Below are 24311 nucleotides of genomic sequence, written 5' to 3' on the forward strand. Positions count from 1 at the left end.
TATACTGAGGGTCTCACTGAAGTCTTCACTGACCGTAATTATCCTCCCACAAATCTGCCGTGCCTTATCTTTCCAAACTCCCACCACCTCCCAAAGTCAGGGTTACGATTACCTCTCGTCGTGTCCTGAAATGAGAAATGTTCTGCTCACTATCCTTCCCACCCCTCCTACCATGGTATTCCGCTGTCCACCGAACCTAAACAATATATTCGTCCATCCTTACACAACCCCTGCTCCCAATCCCTTACCTCATGGCTCATACCCCTGTAATAGACCTAGATGCAAGACCTTGTCCCATGCGTCCTCCTACCAACACCTATTCCAGTTCGGTCACTAACATCACCTATCCCATCAAAGGCAGGGCTACCTATGAAACCAGTCATGTGATTTACAAGCTAAGCTGCATCCACTGTGCTGCATTCTATGTAGGCATGACAACCAACAAGCTGTCTGTCCACATGAACGACCACCGACAAACTGTGGTCAAACAACAAGTGGACCACCCTGTTGCTGAACATGCTGCCAAACATTATATCCCTCATTTCAATGACTGCTTCACAGACTGTGCCATATGGATCCTTCCCACCAATACCAGCTTTTCTGAATTGCGCAGGTGGGAACTTTCCATGCAATACATCCTACATTCCCGTAACCCTCCTGGCCTCAACCTTCATTAGTCACTGTCCTCACCCATCCAGCCCCTTCCTGTTCCCATTCCAGCACTACACAGCCGTCATTTCACTGCTACATGCAGTCTTTTAATTTCTTTTTATTTCTCTCCTTTCCGCTACTTACCCAGTCCCCCCCCCCCCCCCCCCCCCCCCCTCAGCACCTTCTCTCCTGCCCTCCATCTAAACTGCAACACTTCACTGTCCGCCACTCCCACCATACTATCCCTCCCCCTCCCCGCCCCAGCCTCCTCCTTACCCCCACCCATTTGCCACTCCCATCATGCACTGGTGCTGCTGCTCACAATGTGGTTTCAGCTCTCGGAGACTGGAGACGTATGTGCAAGTTGCATTTACGTGTGTGTGTGTGTTTACTGCTGACAAAGGCCTTAATGGCTGAAAGCTATAATTGTGTGAATCTTTTTACTGTGGCTATTGTGACTCAGCATCTCTGCTATATGGTGAGTAGCAACTTTCCTTCTCTGGTATTGGTATATTCCATCCTGGATTTTCCATTGTTTGACCAAGATATTCTCTGTTTTTGTTTTGCTTTGACAAAATCAGTAATGTTCCTTTTAAAATGGCCCAAATATTGCAGAGAATTTTGCACTCACATTTTATTCTGATAAGAAAAATGTGGCATTCATCATGCACCGTGCTTCCTCAGACGTAATTCTTCATGTAAATTATATTATATTCTTTCTGATACATTCATAGTTTCAACTATTTCTTGCACCTCCATTCCCTTATCACCCAATACAGTATTATATATGTTCTTGATACTTTTGTCTATGGTTGCAGTTTTGTGACATTGTTTGCATGAACCATCTGCAAGAGAAGTATTGCTACATTTGAATTCTGTCACACATTTCTTAAGTGCTGTGAATGAAGGAACAGACTACTCATAACCGGTTGTCAACTTCATATGAATTTACATTGATGGTAATCTGTCCAAACAAGTAACTTCCCAGTGTTACAGCGTTTTAATTCAACCATTCAAACTAATAGCATACGGAATGACCACTACAAAAAACATATAAATAAAGCTACATGCAGACATGGTTCACATTTGACTTGCAGTATTGCACAGTATCTAACAATGCAATAAATACATAATTTCATTGCAGTCGAAATTGTCTTTGTAATGGCATAAAACTTCCAGTTTGCCTTGAGGCTGATGAAGATGTCATTACTTTTGTTGATTATGTCACAATAGTTACTGTATCTGTTAATATTCCATTCTTATGGTGAATTGCCCAATCTAGTAGACACACAGAATGCATTAATTAAAAATGTTCTTTTTAACCAAATTTATTGCATCTATAGAGGCGGAAAATGATGTATAGAAAATTAGATTTCAGCAACTTCTAATTTCTTGATAAATGAACTTGCACATTCTGAATGTGTACTGAACCACATGATGGCACAACCTTAGACATTATGTAATCACAGGTGTACCTTTGTTTGCAGCTCCTGCTGCTCACAGAAGAAAAGTTTATATTAATGACATTATGACACAGGTACAGTAATTTCATTTCAGTTAAACAATATATGAAACATCTTGATATACTCTTTATAACAAGTTTGAGAGAAATAGATGATAGGTTGATTATATCTAAGAAAATAATATATATTTACATTACTTTCTGTGTCCGGGCAAGAATATCTAAACTCTATTCTTCTAAAACTCTACAGCTTTAATAGCCTTGTCACTGGATAAAAAGAGATCTTCCACTGTGAAAATAAACTCCATCCTTGGGCACATGAGCAAATGTTGAATTGTGTGTGTTTCTCCGCATTCACACTGCTCATCTTCAGAGTAACCTCACTTAATCATGTTTACTTTATATTTTGCACTTCTGTTCTTAATCTATTTAGTGCTGTCCATGTATTGTATGATTTCCCCTTTGGGGTGAATATTTGTAATTGGCAGAATGTCTAACCATAAAGTAGGCGGCATGTCTCAGGTCGGCCCTCCAGAGGTACTATCCATTGGTTGAAACTCTTACTTGTTTTAACACAAGTTGGAACTGTTTATTGGTTACACAGTAAGTGCCATGGGTTGGATTGCTGCTTTTTTCCTCTCTGTTTCATTGGCTGCTTTGTGCCTGATATTTGATGGTGCCATGGCTGCAAGTGATTAAATTTTGTGAACAGTCTCATGTTTGATATCACTAATCATATTATATGCTATGTACAGTTTTTATGGTTTCATGACAAAACATTCATCCATTCGTTCACTCACACATTCATTCATTCATTGTGAACAAAAGTTCCCATTAAAAAAGAGATCCATCAGGAATGTTGAGAGAATCAAAGTACACATTAACAGAGGACAAGCAAATAGTAGAAATCTACTCTGTCTACTGTATAACTAATAAACTATCACTATACTGCTCTTTTTTTAAAGAAAAAAATACTCAAAATTCTGTACACCATAACAATAAAGAGGCAAATGAACAATCACTGCTTCAAAGCATGCTTTTCTTGTTTGGTTAGTGTTATTTTCACACTCAGAGAGAAGTGAATTGTGTTTCTGTGAAAAGTGTATGATTATTTGCTTGTGAAAGGAAATGACTAGTTACTGTATGTATTGAAATTAATATAATTGTGTTGTTTTCCTTCTCTCAGCCCTGGTCTGCAGGGACAGCAATTATGTGCCACCACATGTGTTAGATGAGCTCATGCACAGCCTGGAGAAGCAGGCAGCCAATAGTATAGCAGTTCTGAATCGTCTCACCACAATTCCTGCACCACTTCTACCAACTCCAGAGACATTTAATGTGCTTACAGAAGATAGCACAAGCGTGTGCCAGAACTGGGCAGAGGGTATCACAATATCTGATGATGAGTTTCACTGCCAGGTTAGTCCCTTTATGACACTTTTCTCATTTGGTGTCAAACAGTTAGGGTAGTCATTATTAACACTCTAGGTTACAAAATCAAACAGGTGTTAGTTCATGTCCAGTATCTTGTTGTGAAAAAATGTTAACTGTGCTATATAATTAGGATAAACGAAATAAAGTTGATAAGTGCAGCAACTGCTAAACACTGCAATTGGAATGAGATGAAACGTGGTGTCAAGAATTTGAGGGGAAGAAAATTAAAGAGTATAATTCATCAAACAATGAAAAATCCAGGATGGAATGTAACAATACCAGAGAAGGAAAGTTGGTACTCATCATATAGCAGAGATGCTGAGTCGTGATAGGCACAACAAAAAGATTCACACAGTTATAGCTTTCGGCTATTAAGGTCTTTGTCAGCAGTACACACACACACACACACACACACACACACACACACGTAAACGCAACTTGCACACACATCTGCAGTCTCTCAGAGAGCTGAAACCACACTGCGAACAACAGCACCAGTGCATGATGGGAGTGGTGACTGGGTGAGGGTAAGGAGGTGGCTGGGGCTGAGAGGGGGAGGGATAGTATGGTGGGAGTGGCAGACAGTGAAGTGTTGCAGTTTAGACAGAGGACAGGAGAAAAGGTGCGGACGGGGGAGGGGGTAAGTAGTGGAAAGGAGAGGCATAAAAAGTAATTAAAAGACTGAGTGTAGCGGTGAAATGACGGCAGTGTAGTGCTGGAATGGGAACAGGGAGGGGGCTGGATGGGTGAGGACACTGACTAACGAAGGTTGAGGCCAAGAGGGTTATGGGAATATAGGATGTATTGCAGGAAAAGTTCCCACCTGCGCAATTCAGAAAAGCTAGTGTTGGTGGGAAGGATCCATATCGCACAGGCTGTGAAGCAGTTATTGAGATGAGGGATATGTTTGGCAGTGTGTTCAGCAACAGGGTGGACCACTTGCTTTTAGGCCACAGTTTGTCGGTGGCCGTTCATGTGGACAGACAGCTTATTGGTTGTCATCCCTACATAGAATGCAGCACAGTGGTTGCAGCTTAGCTTGTAAATCACATGACTGGTTTCACAGGTAGCCCTGCCTTTGATGGGATAGGTGATGTTAGTGACCGAACTGGAATAGGTGTTGGTAGGAGGACGCATGTGACAAGGTCTTGCATCTAGGTCTGTTAAAGGGGTATGAGCCATGAGGTAAGGGATTGGGAGCAGGGGTTGTGTAAGGATGGATGAGTATATTGTGTAGGAGGGTTGGGAAGGATAGTGGGCAGGACATTTCTCATTTCAGGGCACGACGAGAGGTAATCGAAACCCTGGCGGAGAATGTAATTCATTTGCTCCAGTCCCTGATGGTAATGTGTTACGAGGGGAATGCTCCTGTGTGGCCATTCTGTGGTACTTTGGGAGGTGGTGGGAGATTTGTTTTTGTACAAGGATGGGAGGGTAATTATGGTCAGTGAAGGCTTCAGTGAGACTCTCGGTATATTTTGAGAGGGACTGCTCGTCATTGCAGATGTGACAACCACAGGTGCTATGCTGTACGGAAGGGACTTTTTGGTATAGAACAGGTGGCAGCTGTCGAAGTGGAGGTATTACTCATGGTTAGTAGGTTTGATATGGACCATCAAACCATTAAACCTACTAACCACCAACAATACCTCCAATTCAACAGCTGCCACCCGTTCTATACCAAGAAGTCCCTTCCGTACAGCGTAGCCACCTGTGGTTGTCGCATCTGCAGTGACGAGCAGTCCCTCTCAAAATATACCAAGGGTCTCACTGAAGCCTTCACTGACAGTAATTATCCTCCCATCCTTGTACAAAAACAAATCTCCTGTGCCTTATCTTTCCAGTCTCCCACGCATCCCAAAGTCCCACAGTCCGGCCACAGAGGAGCATTCTCCTCGTAACTCATTACCATCAGGGACTGGAGCAACTGAATTACATTCTCTGCCAGGGTTTCAATTGCCTCTCTTTGTGCCCTGAAATGAGAAATGTCCTGCCCACTATCCTTCCCACCCCTCCTACTGAGGTATTCCGCCGTCCACCAAACCTACACAATGTACTCGTCTGTTCTTACACAACCCCTGCTCCCAGTCCCTTACCTTATGGCTCATACCCCTGTAACAGACCTAGATGCAAGACCTGTACCATACACCCTCCTACCACCACCTACTCCAGTCTGGTCACTAATATCACCTATCTCATCAGAGGCAGGGCTACCTGTGAAACCAGTCATGTGGTTTACAAGCTAAGCTGCATCCACTGTGCTGCATTCTATGTAGGCATGACAATCAATAAGCTGTCTGTCCGGATGAATGGGGACCGACAAACTGTGGCCAAGAAACAAGTGGACCACCCTGTTGCTGAACACGCTGCCAAACAAGATATCCCTCATCTCAGTGACTGCTTCACAGCCTGTGCCATACGGATTCTTCCCACCAACACCAGCTTTTCTGAAATGCGCAGGCCCTGCAGTACATCCTACGTTTCCGTAACCCTCCTGGCCTCAACCTTTGTTAGTCAGTGTCCTCACCCATCCAGCCCCTCCCTGTTCCCATTCCAGTACTAGACAGCCGTCATTTCACCACCACACCCAGTTTTTTTATTTCTCTCCTTTCCGCTACTTACCCCTTCCCCCCCCCTCAGCTCCTCCTCTCTGCCCTCCGTCTAAACTGCAACACTTCACTGTCCGCCACTCCCACCATACTACACCATGAATACAAATTATACTGGAACAGAACCATTATAACAGATAAAACAACACCACATAACAAACCTGATATCATACTCACCAATAAAAAGAAGAAATTAACACAACTAATCGTAATATCCATACCCAATACAACAAATATACAGAAGAAAACAGGAGAAAAAATTGAAAAATACATCCAACTGGCTGAGGAAGTCAAGGACATGTGGCATCAGGATAAAGTTTACATTATACCGACTATACTATCAACTACAGGAGTCATACCACACAATATCCACCAGTACATCAACCCAATACAGCTATATTCAAATGTATATATACAACTACAGAAGTCTGTAATTATTGATAAATGTTCAATTACCCAAAAGTTCCTAAATGCAATGTAACATATACCGTACAGTTAAAAGGAAGGCACGCTTGATCAAGGTCCACGTCACTTTCCATTTTTAACGGAAAGAGAGGTGAGAGGTAGGTCATTAGCAATCTGGAGATAGGTAGCCAGTTTGCTGGTTAGGAATGCAGGAGGGTGTGGTGCCAAGCACACAGGCTAGGCATGTGATGCACAGGTGTTGGAGCCAGTGGGGAGCAGTGCACAGTGAAGCTGATGTGGAAAATGAAAGAGGGTGAAAGGATAGAGGAAGGGGAAGCTGTTGGAGGGGGGGGGGGGGGTGAGGACAGTCCATTATTGGATATTAAGGCCATTATTATTCTGGGAGTGAAGGCTGTATTGCGAGGATAACTCTTCACCTCCACAGTTCAGAAAAGTTGGTGGTGGAGAAAAGGATCTAGATCAGTGGTAATCAGCCTGGTCCCTTATGCCCACTAATGGGCATTCCAGCTTTCATGATAGTGATAGGGGTTTTCATAAAATGTTGATGTAAAGTGTTTGGTAGGTAGTTATTACTATATGCTTCGTTGTAACTCTGCTTTATCAATTTTGTAATGTTACTTACCTACTTCCCAAATCATTGTTGCTATGGAATTGATGGGCTGTTAAAAAATTTTACAACTGACAGAGATACAAAAATGGGTGGTAGGTAAAAATGGTTTTTTGCCCTGATCTAGCTGGCACAGCTCATGGAGCAGCCATTGAAATTTAGCATGTTGTGCTCAGTTGTATGTTGTTCCACTGGGTGCTGGCCGTGGTGGTCGAGCAGTTCTAGGTGCTTCAGTCTGGAACCGCGCGACTGTTACGGTCGCAGGTTCAAATCCTGCCTCGGGCATGGATGTGTGTAATGTCCTTAGATGACCTCAGATGTGAAGTCCCATAGTGCTCAGAGCCATTTTTTTATTCCACTGGGTGATCAGAGTTTGGTGTAGCCACTCATTCTGGTGGGCTGCTGGTTGGTTATAATATTTACAGAAAAATCTATGCAGTAATTGCAGCAGAGTTGGTAAATGATGTGGCTGGTTTCACAGGTGACCCATCCTCTAATGGAGTAGGATAGTACTGTGACAGGACTGGAGCAGAAAGTTCTGAGCTGATGTATTGGGCATGTCTTGCACCTGGATGTTCCACAGGGATATATCCCTGTGGCAAGGGGCTGGTATTGGGAGTGGCATAGATATGGACTAGGATGTTGCGGAGGCCTGATGGGTGACAGACCACCACTTTAGGAGGGATGGGAGGGATCTTGGGTAGGATGTCTCTCATTCCAGGGCTTGGTGATAGATAATTAGTTAAAGTCCTGGTAAAGCATTTATTTCAGTAGTTCCAGTCCAGAATGGTATTGGGTGATGAGGAGGGCACTCTTTTGTAGCTTATTATTGTTTGTGTGTTCCTGTTGATGACTCAATGCTTCTGCTTTTTGGTGTGTGATCTCCTTTATACCTAAAGTATTTACATTCTGCCAGACCTTTCCTACTTCAATGATACTGAAATTAAATTAAATTTGATCTTTTATGTTTCACATATAATCATCATAATAGATTCTGCCTGTGATTGTTGCAAAAATGTATAAAATTGTTTCAGCTGCATTTTGATCTGGCACAGTACCATTTCTTTCGCGAAGATTACCATGCAGTTCAAGATAATATATCAAAAGCTGCTGCTCTTCACAAGAAGTTGGTTGCCTGTGGAACAAATCTGATATACTGCACAGCAACAGCAGCGCAAATTAAGGGATACAGCAATGCTTGTGAAATGATCCGTGTACATGTACCAACTGTTTCTCCTCAGTCAGATTTGCTTCACCAGCTGCATCGTTCAATACGTGATCAATATACAGTAAGTATTTCTATACTGACACATGTTTGCATTACACTGTGGTAGTGGGTGGGTTGGGGAAGTGGCACTGAAGAGAGACAGTGTGATACAAAAGATAGTAAAGCTGCTTCTTATCTTGTTTGTGGCATATTGTAATGTTGTGGCAGTGGCCTTTTTTCCAGAAGGTGCTTTATATCTCCTCCCCCCCTCCCCCCCCAAAAAAAATGAAGAAAAGAAAAGGTTTTACTGGCTGCCAATTAGTGATACTGCAGTGGGAGGCAGCTACATTCATGATATTATTTTTATTATGCAATTACTTTCATCTGATCTTTACATCTAGAATTTGTGGAAACGTTCAGAAAGTTCTGCATGACAATAATGCTGATATCATTGCTGTGGAATGATTAATATTCCTCCCACGAGATTCCACATATGTTTTGTCAGTGACTTTGAGCTAAATAATTTTCTTGCTTAAATCATAGTTTTCCATGACTGTTTATTGTTTATTTGTCCAAGAATCATTTTAGTACATTGTTTGTACATGTGATGCAGGACAGTGGTAAACATAGTTAATGTACAATACAGTAGTCATTTTGACTACATTGTTGACATAATCACAATGCATAATAATGTAGGTTGGTGTACTACTAGCTTCTACATGTGATAATAGCAGTTATTAAGTGAGATGACATGATAAGCACAATGTAAATTGTATTATGAAAAATTGACAATTAGTAAAATTTGGTAAATGAGGTATACTTATTGCGATGTTCCATAAATTCAGACAAAGAATAAAAGCAGTAGTCAAGCAAGAACTATTTTAACTTTATTTTAAATGCCTTTAATATTGGTATGCATTGTAGGTAAGAAGGCAAATGGTTATATAACATAGCTCCAGTATGATACACTCCTCTTTTGCATAAGTTCGCATTTGCTGTGTTCATGTATAGGTTCATCTTCTGCGTAGTTTCATATGTGTGTATGTCATAGTTGTGTCTGAAGAGATTTTCCTTTTTTTAAGATGCTCCCTTTTGTGAAAATTAGTATTTTGTATATACAGCGTGATTCACAAAGATATGAAAATATTTTTATATGTTGTTCTATAAGTAAAACTAAAGAAAAAAGTTCATATTAACATATGTCCACAAGTGTTTAGTTACAGAGCTAGAGCTAATAAGATTTTGCCTGAAATTTAGCAACTTCACTAATATGAAGCCATTGCAAAACTGCGAGCTTAAAGCAAAGCATGATTTCCATTTGTTTTGTTGTTATTGATCTGGTGAATCTAATAAAACATGTCCCAGGCGTGTATCCACTGTAGTTTTCGTGAACATCCAGAGAAGCAAAGACATAACTTTGTAAAATTTTTTATTTATTAACTACTTGGCCCAGATTACTTAAATTCCAGACAATGGCACAAAGATTTCACCAGGCATGTTGAAAATACTTTGCACTGCGTAGCAAGTGGAACATCTTTGAGCAAGTGGGGCATTTCTTCTTGAAGTAATTGTTAGTACATCTTGCCAGTTAGATGTCCTAGGAAAATGAATGGTCCAGTGAAGTGTGTGTTGATTATATCACACCACACATTTATGCTAAATCACTGCTGGTAATTTCATTGCACTGTTGCATGTGGGTTTGCTTCAGACCGTAAGTGCTCGTTATGTAAATTGTTTATACCATCTCGAGTAAACTGTGCCTCATCAGTAAATAAAATGTATTTTTGTAACTGCTGATTACTGCTTCTCTAGATATTCTGGAAAACTATTGCAGATACACCTCTGGGACATGTTTTATTAGATTTGCCAGACCAATAACAACAAAATAAATGGAAATTGTGCCTATCTTTAACCTCGTACAGTTTTGCGATGACTTCATATTAGTGAAGTTGCTAAATTTCAGGCAAAATCTTTTATTAGTTTTACTTGTAGAATAACATATTAAAATTCGCATATCTTCGTGAATCACCCTGTATACAAGCAAGGCAGTGGTAATATTTTGAGTTTTAAAAAGGGATGTACAGGAATCCCTGCATTTAGCTTTTTTATCTTCCTGACAATCTTTTTCTGTATTTTAAGTGTTTTTTGTAGAATTTGTGGGAAAAATTATTCCGTACATAAGTAGCGACTGTATACTATGATGGTATACAGTCAGCCCTGATGAGCAGCTTGTATTCTGAGTGAAGATCCTAACAGCTTATGGTGGTGAATTCAGTTTCTTATTTAAATTGTTTAGCTGCACCGCCCACGTCAGATCTGCCCGAACATGACTGCCTAGACATTTTGTATGTCTGACCTTCGACATAGTTTTTTCCTTTGATAGTGAAAACAGAGTTTTCAGGATGGATGGTTTTGTGTGGTGTGGAAGGTAATTGCCACAGTTTTTTCAGAATTTATGATGAGCGTTTTGGTCCTGAACCAGTGCATAAAGGCATGCATAACTAATGTTGCAGTCCCCTGCTGATTTTTCTTATTCTGTGATTTAGTAGAATATTAGTGTCATCTGCAAAGAGTACAGTGGTTCCAGCATGTATTTTACTAGACAAGTCATTTATATACAACAGAAATAGGACATGTCCCAGAACTGACCCTTGTGGGATTTCATACTTGATTTTTCTCCTCATTGCTGTAAAACCTAGAAATTTTTTGTGTTTCACTATCTTTGTGTTTTATTACTGTAATCTGCTGATGATTACTGAGGTACAACTGGAGCCACATTTCAAACTGGCCTCTAATTCCATAATTACTTCATTTATGCAAGAGAATGCAATGATCAGTAACATCAAAGGTTTTACTTAGATCCAGAAATATCAAAGATACATGTTGCTTATCATCCACTGCTTTTAATACTTCATTTAAGAAGGCAAAATTTGCTGTGTGAGTTGACTTTCCAGCTCTGAACCCATGCTGGGAGTCACTTAGCAGCCTCTCTTTATTTAAGAAAACTGTTAATCTTCTAAGGAACATTTATTCCATAATATTTCTGAAGCCTGACAATACTGAAACTGGCCTATAGTAGCAATATCACTTTTTGCACTCTTCTTATGCAAAGGTGTTACTTTTGCAGTTTTTAGATTATTTGGAAACAAACCACTATCAAAAGATGAATTTACTATTTCTGTTGGTGGTTCAACAATAAATGTTGCACTAACTGTAATAATGGCATCTGGTATCTCAACACCCACTGAATATTTATTAGATAATTCTTTTAGAATTCTTGACAGTTCCTCAGGTGTTGCTGGATACAAGAATAATGTGTTTCGATGACTTTTTGATCTGAGTGACTGGCTGGCCGTTTGTAAAGGTGTGATTTTATTAACAGCTGTACTATACTAGAGAAATAATTGTTGAAAGCACTGGCCACATGTTTGGGGCCAGTTAGTTTATTTTTATTTATAATCAGCTCTATATTACTGTGATTAACAGGCCTGGTGTCCGTTTCTTTCCTTTATAATTTGTCAGGTTGCTTTAGTTTTGTTCTTGGAATTACACAATATTTTGTCATTTTCTAGTTTTTTTTTTTTTTTTAAATAACTCATGTTAGTATTCTTTTGTATCTTTTGAAATATGTAACAAAGTCAGGATTAGTATTTTGCTTGCAGTACTCATACAATCTCCTTTTATTGTGATATGATATCCTTATCACTTTCGTTATCCTTGTGTTTGTTTTTTCAGTACAGTTAAACATAGTTATTGTCTTGGGGAAAGCCATTTCAAAAACGATGTTTGAATGTAGCCATAAACTTATCATATTTCTCATTGGTATCATTACAGTCTTACACATCTTTCCAACTTTCATCTTTCCAACTTTCACCCTTTTGTTTGGAACAAGTGACATGGAGATAGTCAGTGAAAGCTCTTGCTGGTTGATGAACTGTACTCCTGGCTGTATAGTTACTTGAAATTGTACTGCCATTCATTGGATTAATTTTGCTATAATAGACATTCATCTTTATTGAAGGCTATATGCTGAAGTTCACCATGTTGTGCCATCTACATATTTGATTGTGAAGATCTGTATTTTCACATCTCAAAGATCTTCTTTCTTGGCATCTGTGAGCAGAATTCACAGAAACTAGCCTTTAATGACAGTTGTTTTCTTTTTCATATGTCAGTTGTCATGTTCCAATTTAACAATGGTTGAGATCTTTTGATGTGCAGGGTTTTTAGTTTTTTCCTGTACACTCTCTGCAGTAACAAGCTACGTGACCATGGCACTGTCATTGCATACTGATATGCTGTTCCGTTTTCAGAAATCAACTCCCCAAAATGCAAAATTGTAAATTTTCTGTAATCCGAGGTTTGCTGCTTCATAACTTATTATGAGGAAGAGATTTCATAGCTAATTTGACTCTGCTGCTGTTATTATTCCAAATAAAAATTTAAGTTTATATTTTACTTGTTTACTTGATTAGTTCCACTTCCTCCTGGTATTCGCTGCTTGGAGTCATAATATCTTTACACACCAAACAACAAATCTTTCATTTAGGTAGCATGAAACATATTCTTTGAGCAATCAATCCTTGAAAAAACCATCAGTCAATTTGCAAGGGAATCTAGATGGTATAGCCGCAGTCCAGCAGGTGTCCCATCATCGTATAGGTAATCATTGTTCTGTTCATGACATCATCAGTCCATGTCACAACAGTGACAGCCTTGAGCTGCCTTCATGTGCATATGCTCCATTCAGCACAAATGTACTGCGTGTCCAAGCACTGGGCAATGTGTAATGGGTCCCATAAGACAGAACACATTGCTACTGTATTTAACTCCTTTTCAAACGTGGAACAGAAAGATGGATGCGAACAGCATGTCAGCAGTGACGGTGTCTCAAAGCAAGTTATGCATTGAAGTGCGTGTGTTTAACATGTCATTGAGAATGCAGATGGACATGGGTGCAGCAGCAACGTTAGTGAACTCTCGAGACTTGTGTGGACTTCGGTTCTCCTCCTCTGACTACAGTGTCATGGAGGCTAGTGACTTACAACAAACAATAGATTCTCATTCTTGGACAGTCTTCTGCATCTGTGACTTACAAGGCTGTGGTTCATTCATTAACATTCCTAGTTGTGGACAATGCTTACATTGAAAATCTGTTTGGTTTGGGCACTTTTAAACTGTGTGGATTCTCCATTGATGATGAAGTGCATTTGGTTTCTGACCAAGTTCCATATCAACAGTTAGATGCTCTCTGCACTGAAATTTCCTCTCTATTTTCTCTAGGACTGGATTGTGCAACAGAATATTATGATGAAACAGTCTGCCTACCCCCTTGATGTTCTTCAACCTCTTTCTTCCAGTGAATGGTCAGCACCACTAGTGATATCAAGAAATATACCGATAAATTATGTATCTGTGACGATTTTCAAAAATCTATTAATGCACCAACCCCTTGTCACGCCCTGACAAGCTGTTAACAAAATCACACCCTGAAGATCTGTTAATGATATTAGTGGGAGGCCATAATTTTTATAAGATTGGCTTATCAGAGACATATGCACACCTGTCAGTAAATGAGGAATCTAAATGCCTCAATACCTCATTTGGGCTTTATCAACATCAGCAGTTGCCTTTTGGTGTGGCAAGTGCACCAGCTATTTTTCAACACTTTTTAGAGCAACTTACTGCACCAGTTCCAGGCTGCATCAGCTGTTTAGATGATGTAGTAATGTCTGGTGCATCAACAGAAGAACATTTGCACAACCTTCATGCTCTGTTTTCCAGTCTGCAGGGTTAAAGTGCAATTTGGACAAGACAGTTTTTTCAACCAACCATTATTTATTTGGGTTTTTAAGTGTCGCATTCTGACATTAAACAATTGTACCAGCATGTTAATGCTATGGTTGCACTGTCACACCACACGTCTATCATGGAATTACAGAATTTTTTTAGGCAAAACTGTGTATACCCACAAATTCGTACCAGATGCTGCTTCTGTGGCACAACCACTCCAAGCATTATTATGTAAAGATGTTCCATTCCACTGGCCCCTGGTTTATGGTGGGCATTGAAGTTGTTGAAATTTAAGGTGCAGTTGACCCCTTGTTTGGTAACTTTTCAGCCAGACCAGCACTTTGTGTTAGTGACGGATGCATCTGTGTGGCCTTGGTGCCTTATTGCATTTACTGACTGGTCTGGAAACAACGTTTGACAAAGAGGAACTGCTTTGTTTTCTCTTCAACGTGGAAGTTCAAAATGTTGCTGGTGGATTTCGTATTACTAGAACTAAATTTGCAGTTGCAGTAGCCACGAATCCTGTTTTAAGTAAAGTTGTGGGTCGGTGCCCTCACTTCTACACCATGGCTGCTGTCTTCAGAACTGTCTCCTCTGCTATGGGCACCTCCTGCAGAGAGAGAGAAAGAGCTACACTATACACACTTGCACATTTAAACAGTACTAGCACTGTAGCTCATCTGGGGTGAAGGCTGTTTCAGATGGAGTGAGTGAGTGTAGAAAGGAGGCAGTAAAGCAAAGGAGGGTTGGAGGAAAGGGTGGCTGATTGGAGGAAAGGAGAGGCAGCAAATGTATGTGATAAGAAAATGGACCTGATGGGTTCACTCTGGTGCAGGCAGGGGGAGTTTCTTGGTGGCACACAATGATGTGGAGCAGTATATTGGCAGGGGGAGATAGAACAGAGGAGCAGGGAGACTGCAGAGAGGAGGGTGCTAATGTAGAATGAATGAAGTTGCGCCACTGGGGTCAGAGGGTGGTGGTGGTGGTGGTGGTGGTGGTGGTGGTGGTGTAACAGGGACTACAGGATATTGAGGCTAAGAGGATTGTGTGACTGAAGGATGTATTGCAAGAACAGCTCCAATCTATGCAGTAGAGTGGAAAACTGGTATTTGGGGAATAGAGGGAATCCAGATGGAACACATCATTAAGTAGCCACGGAAGACGAGCGAGCAAGTTGCTTTCAGCGGCATGTTTTGCCGTTGCATGGTCAACTCTGCTGCTGTCCACAGTTTGAAGGTGGATGGCTGGTTGGTAATCACACTTCACAAAAACCTCCACAAAAGTTGCATTGGAGCTATAATTCCGTACAGAAAAATCATGACAAGTGAAGTGTGCTCAGCATAGCTGTTTTGCTCACCTACTGTTAGTCTCATAATATGAGTGTGTATATCTCTTTACAGCATCATCTCAGTTTTGTCGCAGCTCTCTGGACAACTGTTGTTTTCAGTCATTTAATTTTGGTATGCCAGCAGCCTTCTGTACTTCATAGCTTTCACCATACAAAATATATTATGTGGTGTGCCTGGTTTCACAGAGTGCTCTACCTTTGACAAAATAGAATATACCTGTTACAAGAAAAGTGAAGGATATGCTTGGGGGAGGGGGGGGGGGGGGGGTTGCACAGGTGGGAAAGTTTTGCACTTGTCTTCTACAGGGGGATGACAAAGTAGCAAGGGATTGGAAACAGATATGGCAAATGATGGGCCAGGATATTTTGTGGGTTGGGAGGTCAGTGAACTACAACTTTGGCATGATTGGGAAGGGTTATGGATAGGCTGCTCATTTACGGGCTCAATGATAAGTGATTAGAGCTCTGACAAAGGATATGGTTGTTACACTCATTTTAATTATACCATACAGAACAGATGCACTCAATGGTTGCAGATGCCCATATGGTTCTAGGTTGAATGCAGCATTATATTCTGGGCAGTTTTACTGTTCCTGATGGGAACTTCCAAATCACAGTTCGTGCAACATTTCTTGTAATTAAGAGAGTACCACAGTACTACAACTCAATTACTGACCACCCTATCTTCAACTTATAAACGGCTTCCTTGTTTATCAAATGAAAAGCACATATTTCTGGCTCCGAGGTGTTGGTGTAAGCCATTTTGTGCAGTGTAATCTTGACAGACCATCAAGGGCATTAATGATCCTCTGAAGAGATACAGATTTTGTGCTCTGGGTGCCAATAGTGAGATCATCAGCTTACAAGAAACTCTGGTATTGGGGGCCAGAGGTTGGTTGTCCATATATTGAACAGAACTGAAGAAATAACATTTCATTGGGGATGCCCATTCTTCTGTTATCTTCGTAAACTGCACTGTTCTTGGAAATTAATGAGGAGCCAGTGATTCTGTAGGAGAGTGGCAATGAACCAGGGTTAGTTTAAACTCATTTCAGGTTGTAGACTTTGACTGGTAATATACAATGGTTTACAGTGTCATACACTGCTGATAAGTTGACAAATTTAGAAATCTTAGAGCCAGCTTCTGTAAACTGTGTAAGATTTAGAACTTGGCTTACACAGCTTATATTGGGCTGAAATCCAGTTTGTGAGATATGAGAAAGTAGTTAATTATGGATAGGAGGCAATTTAATACCAGTTTTTCTAGTAGGTTATGATGATGGTGGAGTAGTGCCATCGGTCTAAGTCCTCTGGCATTTTTCCTTCTGTGCTAACTTTCAGCAGAGAAAACACTTGGCTGCTCTGCCACAGCTTTGGAATTTGACATTTGCTTACACAGTAGTAGAAAAGTTAGAGAATTCATTTTTCTGTTGTTAGGGAGTAGTGCTTTATTTGCTCTGTTTGTGTGTCATCCAAGCCAACTGGTTCAAGTGATTTTCCATTTTTATTCTGTTCGATAACCAGTCTTGTGTAATGAATGATGGTATGCTGCCATAATACCCATATTGCCCGTCTCATAGCAGTTTTGTCTTCTCATATTTTTTGGTGGGCATCACATTCAGTAATAACTGATACATATTTGATTATTAGTGATGTTGTGATGTGCAATGGTCCTTGTTGGGTATAAAGCAAACAAGGGGCAGTTGTAAGAAACTGGCCTCTTATTTGGGAAGATGGCTGTTCACATCCCTGTCCGACCATCTGAAATTATGTTTCCCTAAATTACTTAAGGTATGATCTCTCTAGTTTTCTCAACATGATTGATTAATAGTGGGCTTCCAGGTGCTCTGCCATGTTGTTGTTTCCATTTTCTACATAATATTTCGACGACCGACCCAGGTGATATGAGTTTCCCTATCATGTGTTCTTGCTGCCTGGACTCCAACCAGACTGTAAACCATTGTTGCTCTCATGTCACTATTTGTAGCAGAGTTCTATTCCTGATGCACACTATGCCCTTTGATGGTCTTTAGTTTCTCAGAATTTGCATAGATACTTGATGAAATGCAAACTGTCTCTCAATTTTCCAACTCTGGAGGATGTGCTGGCCAGGAAGATTTTAGTAAATTGATTGCCAGATCCCAAGCATTAGTTAAATTGAAACTTCCATCCCTGTTTCATTCATTTTCTGACATCTTTATTTCAATAGACTCCTTAATTATGCTGTTCCAGAAACTTGGTGTTTACACCAAGACAACCATTTCATCACATTTCTTCCCATGATTGCATGTGATACAGAACTTCAGCAACAGATAATTTTCATGGTTGTTTTAGTCAGGTGTGTTGCTGATATTCTTTGCATTTCTCCTCAACTGCCCCATGTAAGATATACCTCATTCCCATTGAATGTGATAAACTCCTGGCTTTTGCAAAGAATATTTTTTATTGTAATTGAGTGGAGTGAAATACACTGTATGCCATGTTTTCATAGGAGTCTACTGAACTCTCTGGATATTTGACCATCTTAAGGCAGATAAGCAATTTTTGGCTTCTCGGTGACTGTCTCCACCTCTTTCTCAGGTATTCCCGAGTTTGATTACATCGTCTGTTCATCTGATGCTCTGAGTACACATTCTTCCAGAACACCAAGTGTTGTAATTCTCTGGTGCAGCTCTCCTTGTCTGAAAGTGTTCAAGCTGTATGGATGAAAGTTTTCAACACTGAATTTCCCTGTGATGGATGGTGATGGCTTGATGTGTGGAGACAGAGGTCAATGTGCATAGGCTTTCTATATACGCTGTGGCCCAGGGATCTGTCCATTCTCTTAACTAACATGTCAAGGGTAGGTAATTGGCCCTGTTTTTCAAGTTCCATAGTGAATTTTATATTGCAGCATACAGAGTTTAAATGTTCCAGGAAGCCTTGACACTTTTCCACTTCATGTGGCCACATCACAATTGTGTTACCCAAGTACCAATAAAAACATGTATGAGGTGAGTTCAATAAGTAATGTAACACATACTTTTTCTGAAATCAAGTTCATTTTATTCAGGAATCCAATACATCACCCGTTTGGCTACAACAACCTATATTTCAGCATAATCTCAGTTGAATGTGACAAGTTTTCATTTGACACCTTTTCCCCACCTACCTGGAGGGGCCTATATGCTTGCATGGTACCACTCTACTTTTCAATGTCGGAGCTTGGCTCTTGCAGCTTCACTAACCTCCCCATCATCCATATACTGCTTCCTGCAGATTGCACCTTTCAATGGCCTGAATAGATGGAAATTGGAAGGCGTGACATAAGGGCTGCAGGGTGGATGAAGAATAACTGTCCAATGAAGTTTTGTGAACTTCTCTTAGGTGCACAGACTTGTGTAAGGAATTGAATTGTCATAGAGAAGTAGAAGTTTGTTTGCATTTTTGTAGCAACGAATATGCTGTAGTTGTTTCTTCAGTTTCCTGAGCGTAGCACAATACACTTCAGAGTTGATGGTTGCACCACAAAGGAGGACATCAAACAATGTCCCGAAAGACCCATGCTATGACTTTACCAGCTGAGGCTGTGGCTTTGAAGTTTTTCTTCGGAGGAGAGGTAGTGTGATACCACCCCGTGGACAGCTGTTTTGTTTCTGATTCAAAGTGATGAAGCCAGTTTCATCACCTGTGACAGTGTTCGACCAAAAATTATCACGATCAGGCTCGTAATGTGCAAGCAATTCTGCACAGATGGTCCTTTGTTGCTCTGTACGGTCTTTTGTTATGCAGTGGGGAACCCAGCGGGCGCACACCTTTGAGCATCCCACCTGGCGCATGAGTGTGTCAGCACTACCAACAGAGACATCCAGTTGAGCAGCGAGGCATTTGTGATCCCTCAGTCACCTTGAATGAGTTTGTCCGCACATTCCAATATTGCAGGGGTCACAGACGTGTGCCACTAGCCAGCACATAGGAGATAGTATAGGTGCACGTGATCTTGGTGCGATAATGACAGATGCCTCACCCAATTACTCATTGTGCTTTTGTTCACTGCCAGGCCTTCATAGACATTCTGCAAGTGCCTATGAATATCTGCAATTTGCTGCTTTTCTGCCAAAAGAAACTTGATGACAACTCTCTGCTTGGAACGCAACTCCCTTACAGACACCGTTTTGAAGGCTACATATAGTGCTACTACCTATTGAAACTTCATGAAAGTATAGGGGCTTAAGTGAAAATATACCAAGATGTCCCATAACAAATATTGGATTTTTTTCAATAAAAATTGGCCAAGAGAAAAAGTGTTGCATTACTTGTTGAATGCCCCTTGTAAGTTTCAACTTAACAGATTTTTAGTACCTTTGCTTCAAAGTGTCTCATGTATAGGTTCACTACAACAGGTTATAAAGGATTACGCATTGCCATGCCGTCAATTTGTTCATCATATTTATCACTGAATAGGAAATATGTAGATGTCAGAACATGTCTAAAAACCTCTGTCAAACATTCATTGAACTTTTCCACAGTTACTTCCAAGGAATAGCCACATATTTGCTGAGAATGTGTTTCCATGTGAACACCACATTAACGACTCTGCTGACATTGTACATCACATCAGTCAATTGCGGCCCCAGGTTAGGGATATTGTAGTCAGTTTCAAGGTAGTCTCCCTCTTTTCGTAAGTTCCGTTTTCTGATTGTGTGGAATTATTTGTGAAAAACTTCCAGTGATTGTTTCACAGAACTTTTAAGGCACATATTCACATCTACTTATTTCCCTTCCAGTGATTGTTTCACAGAACTTTAAGGCACATACTCACATCTACTTATTTCCTATCTGACAGAAATTATTATGAACAAATCAGTGGTGTGGTGATTAGTAGTCCAGTATTGCCTGTCATGACCAACCTAAACAGGTGACATTTAGAAGCAAAGACACTGGAATTCACCAAGTTGAAATTCAAGTGTTACTATTGGTGTATGGATGACACATCTGAAGTGTGGCAACATGGAGTGGAAAAGCTTCAAAACTTCCTGGAACATTTAAACTCTGTCCATCATAATACAAAATTTATGATGGAACTTGAAACAGAGGGCCAACCCTTTCATTGATGTATTAGTTAAGAGGAGGATGGAAGAATACGTGGGTTACAGTGTATATACGAGGGGGTGATTCAAATGAAAACCTTGAAAGTTCAACAACATTTTGTAAAGTTGTGTGATGAATTGGTAGGTGGCAGTAGTGTTCCTTGAGGTTCAGAAAGTGACCAACAGGTAGCAGAGAAATACTACAACACAGGAGAAGGCAGCAGCATCCACAACAAGATAAACTAACCTTCCTGCTGTCAGCATGCCCTGCTCTTGAGCAGCGGTCTGTGATGCATTTTTTGTATAGCGGGGGTGTCAGACCAATTAAAATTCCTCACAGAATGACAGCACATGGTGATTTGTGTTTGTAATTGCAGAAAGTGTACAACGGGTGTAGGAAGTTTAAAAGCAGTGTAACTTCTGCGGAGGATGCCCCAAGAACAGGGCAGGCTTACTGGGTAGTGATGGACGAGAATGTTGCATTAGTGGAGGAGCGTGTGAAGGAGAACAGTTGCAGAACTCTGAATGAAAAAGCTATACGTTTGAAGATTAGTATTGGTTCAGCACAGAATATTGTTCACAATACACTGCACTTTAGTAAAGTGTCTACAAGATAGGTGCCAAGTCAGTTGACTGCTGAATTGAAAGACCATCATGCTGATGCCTGTGAAGTACTTTTGCATCATTTCCACGTCAAATGTGATGCTTTTCTGGGAAACCCTGTTACAGGCAATGAGACTTGGGTCCACTATCACCAACCAGAAAAAAGGTCAAGCACTGAATGGTGCCACAGCTCATTGCGTAAACCAAAAAAATTCCATGCTCAACCATTTTCTGGAAAAGTTGTACTCATTCTCTTCTGGGGTGCAAATGGTAAATTTTAGATCATTACATGGGTACGAAAGTGACAGGAACTAGTACTTCTTATTCAGACATGCTGAAAAATCAACTTTGGTGTGCAATCAGGAGTAAACAATGAGGACTTCATACTTTAGGAGTATTTCTACAGCGTGCCAACATTCAACTGCATACAGCCCGTAAGACGGTTGGGACTGTTGGGAATGCAGGAGAATGGCATAGGTTATCTTCGGTCAGAAAGGTTTCTGGCAGTTAGTAATAAAATAATATTTATTAAATATGAAGAAATACTCAATTTAAATGATGCTGCTTCTTGTGAAATGTCCAGCTCAATTTGAAATGACTACAAGCCCTCTAATATATTAAAGTCGTGTCAGTATGCCTCTGAATGATGCTTCTGTAGAGTCCAAAGCTGGCCTATGATGCCTATGGAGCCTACCGTATTTACTCGAATCTAAGCCGCACTTTTTTTCCGGTTTTTGTAATCCAAAAAACCGTCTGCAGCTTAGAATCGAGTGCAAAGTAAGCGGAATTTCTGAAAAATGTTGGTAGGTACCGCCACAACTAACTTCTGCCGTCGAATATATGTAGCGCTACACAGGCATGCTTTGCAGACACAAAGATAAATACTGGCGTCAAAACCTCTGAGTCAGTAAATAAATTTTAAAAAAAGGTGGAAGACGAGCTTTTTTCTCCGCCCCGAGTTTCGACCACTGCATTTTCATACATTAACCAACGAAGTAAATACAAATTCCATATTGTTCATCTTCGAATGTAGTAGCATTTCAGTGTACTACGAAAATCTGACTGGCGAGACTGTTGGGATGTTTGTCAATATGGCCAACTCTACATTCTGATTTTTTTCGTACCTGTGAGAAGAGATGGTTGCTAATAGGAACTTTTATGAATTGTGAATCACATGCAGTATTCTCTTCACCATAAGAATAATACGAATATAAACATTTTGCCATGTATTCTTTTGTGTTTGCTGCTATCTCATTTAAATCCTGTCTGCCTAATAAACTACGAAACTAGTCTGAGACAACAGCAAACGCGGAAGAATATACATATCATGTCATGTTTATATTTGTATTATTCTTATGCCTAATAGTGATACAGTCAGAAATGAAGCATGGCAATTGACTAGATTTTTAAATCTAAGATGACTCTAATTTCTGTGCAGAATGTAATGTACTAAAGAGGCGTCTGCAAAGCTTTTCAAACGGCGAAAAATTTTAGCTAAACTCTTGTTCAGAACATCTTCTATCAAACGCAGTCTATTATTTGGTTCTTGTTGATCATTATCAAAGAAATCAGCAGTTTAAGTAACAACAAATAGCAGTCTCTTGCCATTGTTTCGCTAATGAGACAATTTCTCTCTCTCTCTCTCTCTCTCTCTCTCTCTCTCTCTCTCTCTCTATCTCTCTCTTTTTTTTTAAAGCAAGCCATGCTGCGAGCGGTGACAGGCCGTAAACACACATTATCAGAATGCGACAAACAATGCATGACACAGTACAGTAACACATTTCCAGCTTAGAGTGACGTAAACACCCATAACAAAGAGAACAGCACTTATCAGATCAAAGAAAAATAAGCAATCAATTCAAACCAGAAGAAGCATGTGAAAAAGGAAGGGTAACCGTATAAATAAGGACGGAGCGCCTGATGCATAGCAATGGCTACCTGGTAAAGCTTAACTGCTAAGCTTACGACTCGAATCAAACTACTGTAGCTGTATCGTCATTCATTTGACCTAAATTGTGTCTCATATTAAAATGGACCAACTTTGTTTCGATTTGGAGGTGCGGCCTAAAACTTTTCTCTCCCCTTGAATATCGAGTCTCAAATTTCAGGTGCGGCTTAGATTCGGGAAAGGTTTTTTTCCTTGATTTCGAGTCTCATTTTTCAGGTGCGGCTTAGATTCGAGTGTGGCTTAGATTCGAGTAAATACGGTAAGTCTCGGAGACTATGGACGAACACTGCAGCCTGTAGACTCAGCGTTAGTTGGAGACTATATGCGACTCGGCACACTGAAGAGAACTGTCCGCCATAGATCAGAGCTTTGGTATTTAACATGGCATCGACCAGTTGCTATCCACACATGATGCCCATAGGTTGGCAGCTGTGGAGGGAAATCTTGTGGCAGAAGCATCATAATCATCATAAGAGTGGAGCCTCCATTCATTCTGGTGCTAATGATAGATGTGACCAGAAGCTGACATGGCATCGTAATATGCCTGACCGTGAATGGTGACTACAGAGCATGGCTCCCAGACATGTTGCTAATTGTATATGTGGAAGTATACTTTGTCAGACACTGTGAGCTTTGTGTGAAATTGCTGAGGAGATGGCACAGTTTGAGGATGCAATAAGCTCAAAATAGTACCATGAGGACGTCCTTGTAGAAGCTCTGCTAGAGACCTGCCATTAGAAGGCAGAGAGTTATAAGAACTGAGGAACACGAGAAGAGAATTCACTCTGGAACATTCTCGGCAGAGCTTCGTCATCTGCATCTTAAATATTCTTACGAAGCATTTGGCTTCCCCATTGCTTTGTGGTGAAAAAGATACTGTAGTCAAATGCTTGATTCCATTGAAGGAACAAAACTGGCAAAATTCTGTAGAAACAAACCAAGCTCCATTGTCAGAAACTGTCACTTTTGGTAATCCCTCTAAACAGCAAATAGTCTCCAATGCATGAATGGTGCTCGTTGATGATGTAGAGTGCATAGGAATGCAGAATGGAAGTGAACTGTATGCTTCCACTACAGTCAGCCATCTCGTATCCCAGAATGGTCCACAAAAGTCAAAAAGTATCGATGGAAAAGTAGAACGAGACCAATTGAAA

The 24311-nt window shown here is 40.5% G+C and overlaps 1 protein-coding gene across 1 annotated transcript in view; it reads left to right on the forward strand.

Moving 5' to 3' along the window:
- Positions 1–24311, forward strand: part of LOC126092248 (integrator complex subunit 8) — a 172104-nt gene that overhangs the window by 46976 nt on the left and 100817 nt on the right. The window contains 3 exon segments of the mRNA XM_049907758.1: positions 3300–3312; positions 3314–3532; positions 8224–8478. Of these exon segments, the coding sequence (XP_049763715.1) occupies positions 3300–3312; positions 3314–3532; positions 8224–8478 (487 nt within the window).

The sequence above is a fragment of the Schistocerca cancellata genome, chromosome 7 (assembly GCF_023864275.1).
Source record: "Schistocerca cancellata isolate TAMUIC-IGC-003103 chromosome 7, iqSchCanc2.1, whole genome shotgun sequence".
Taxonomy (NCBI): Eukaryota; Metazoa; Arthropoda; class Insecta; order Orthoptera; family Acrididae; genus Schistocerca; species Schistocerca cancellata.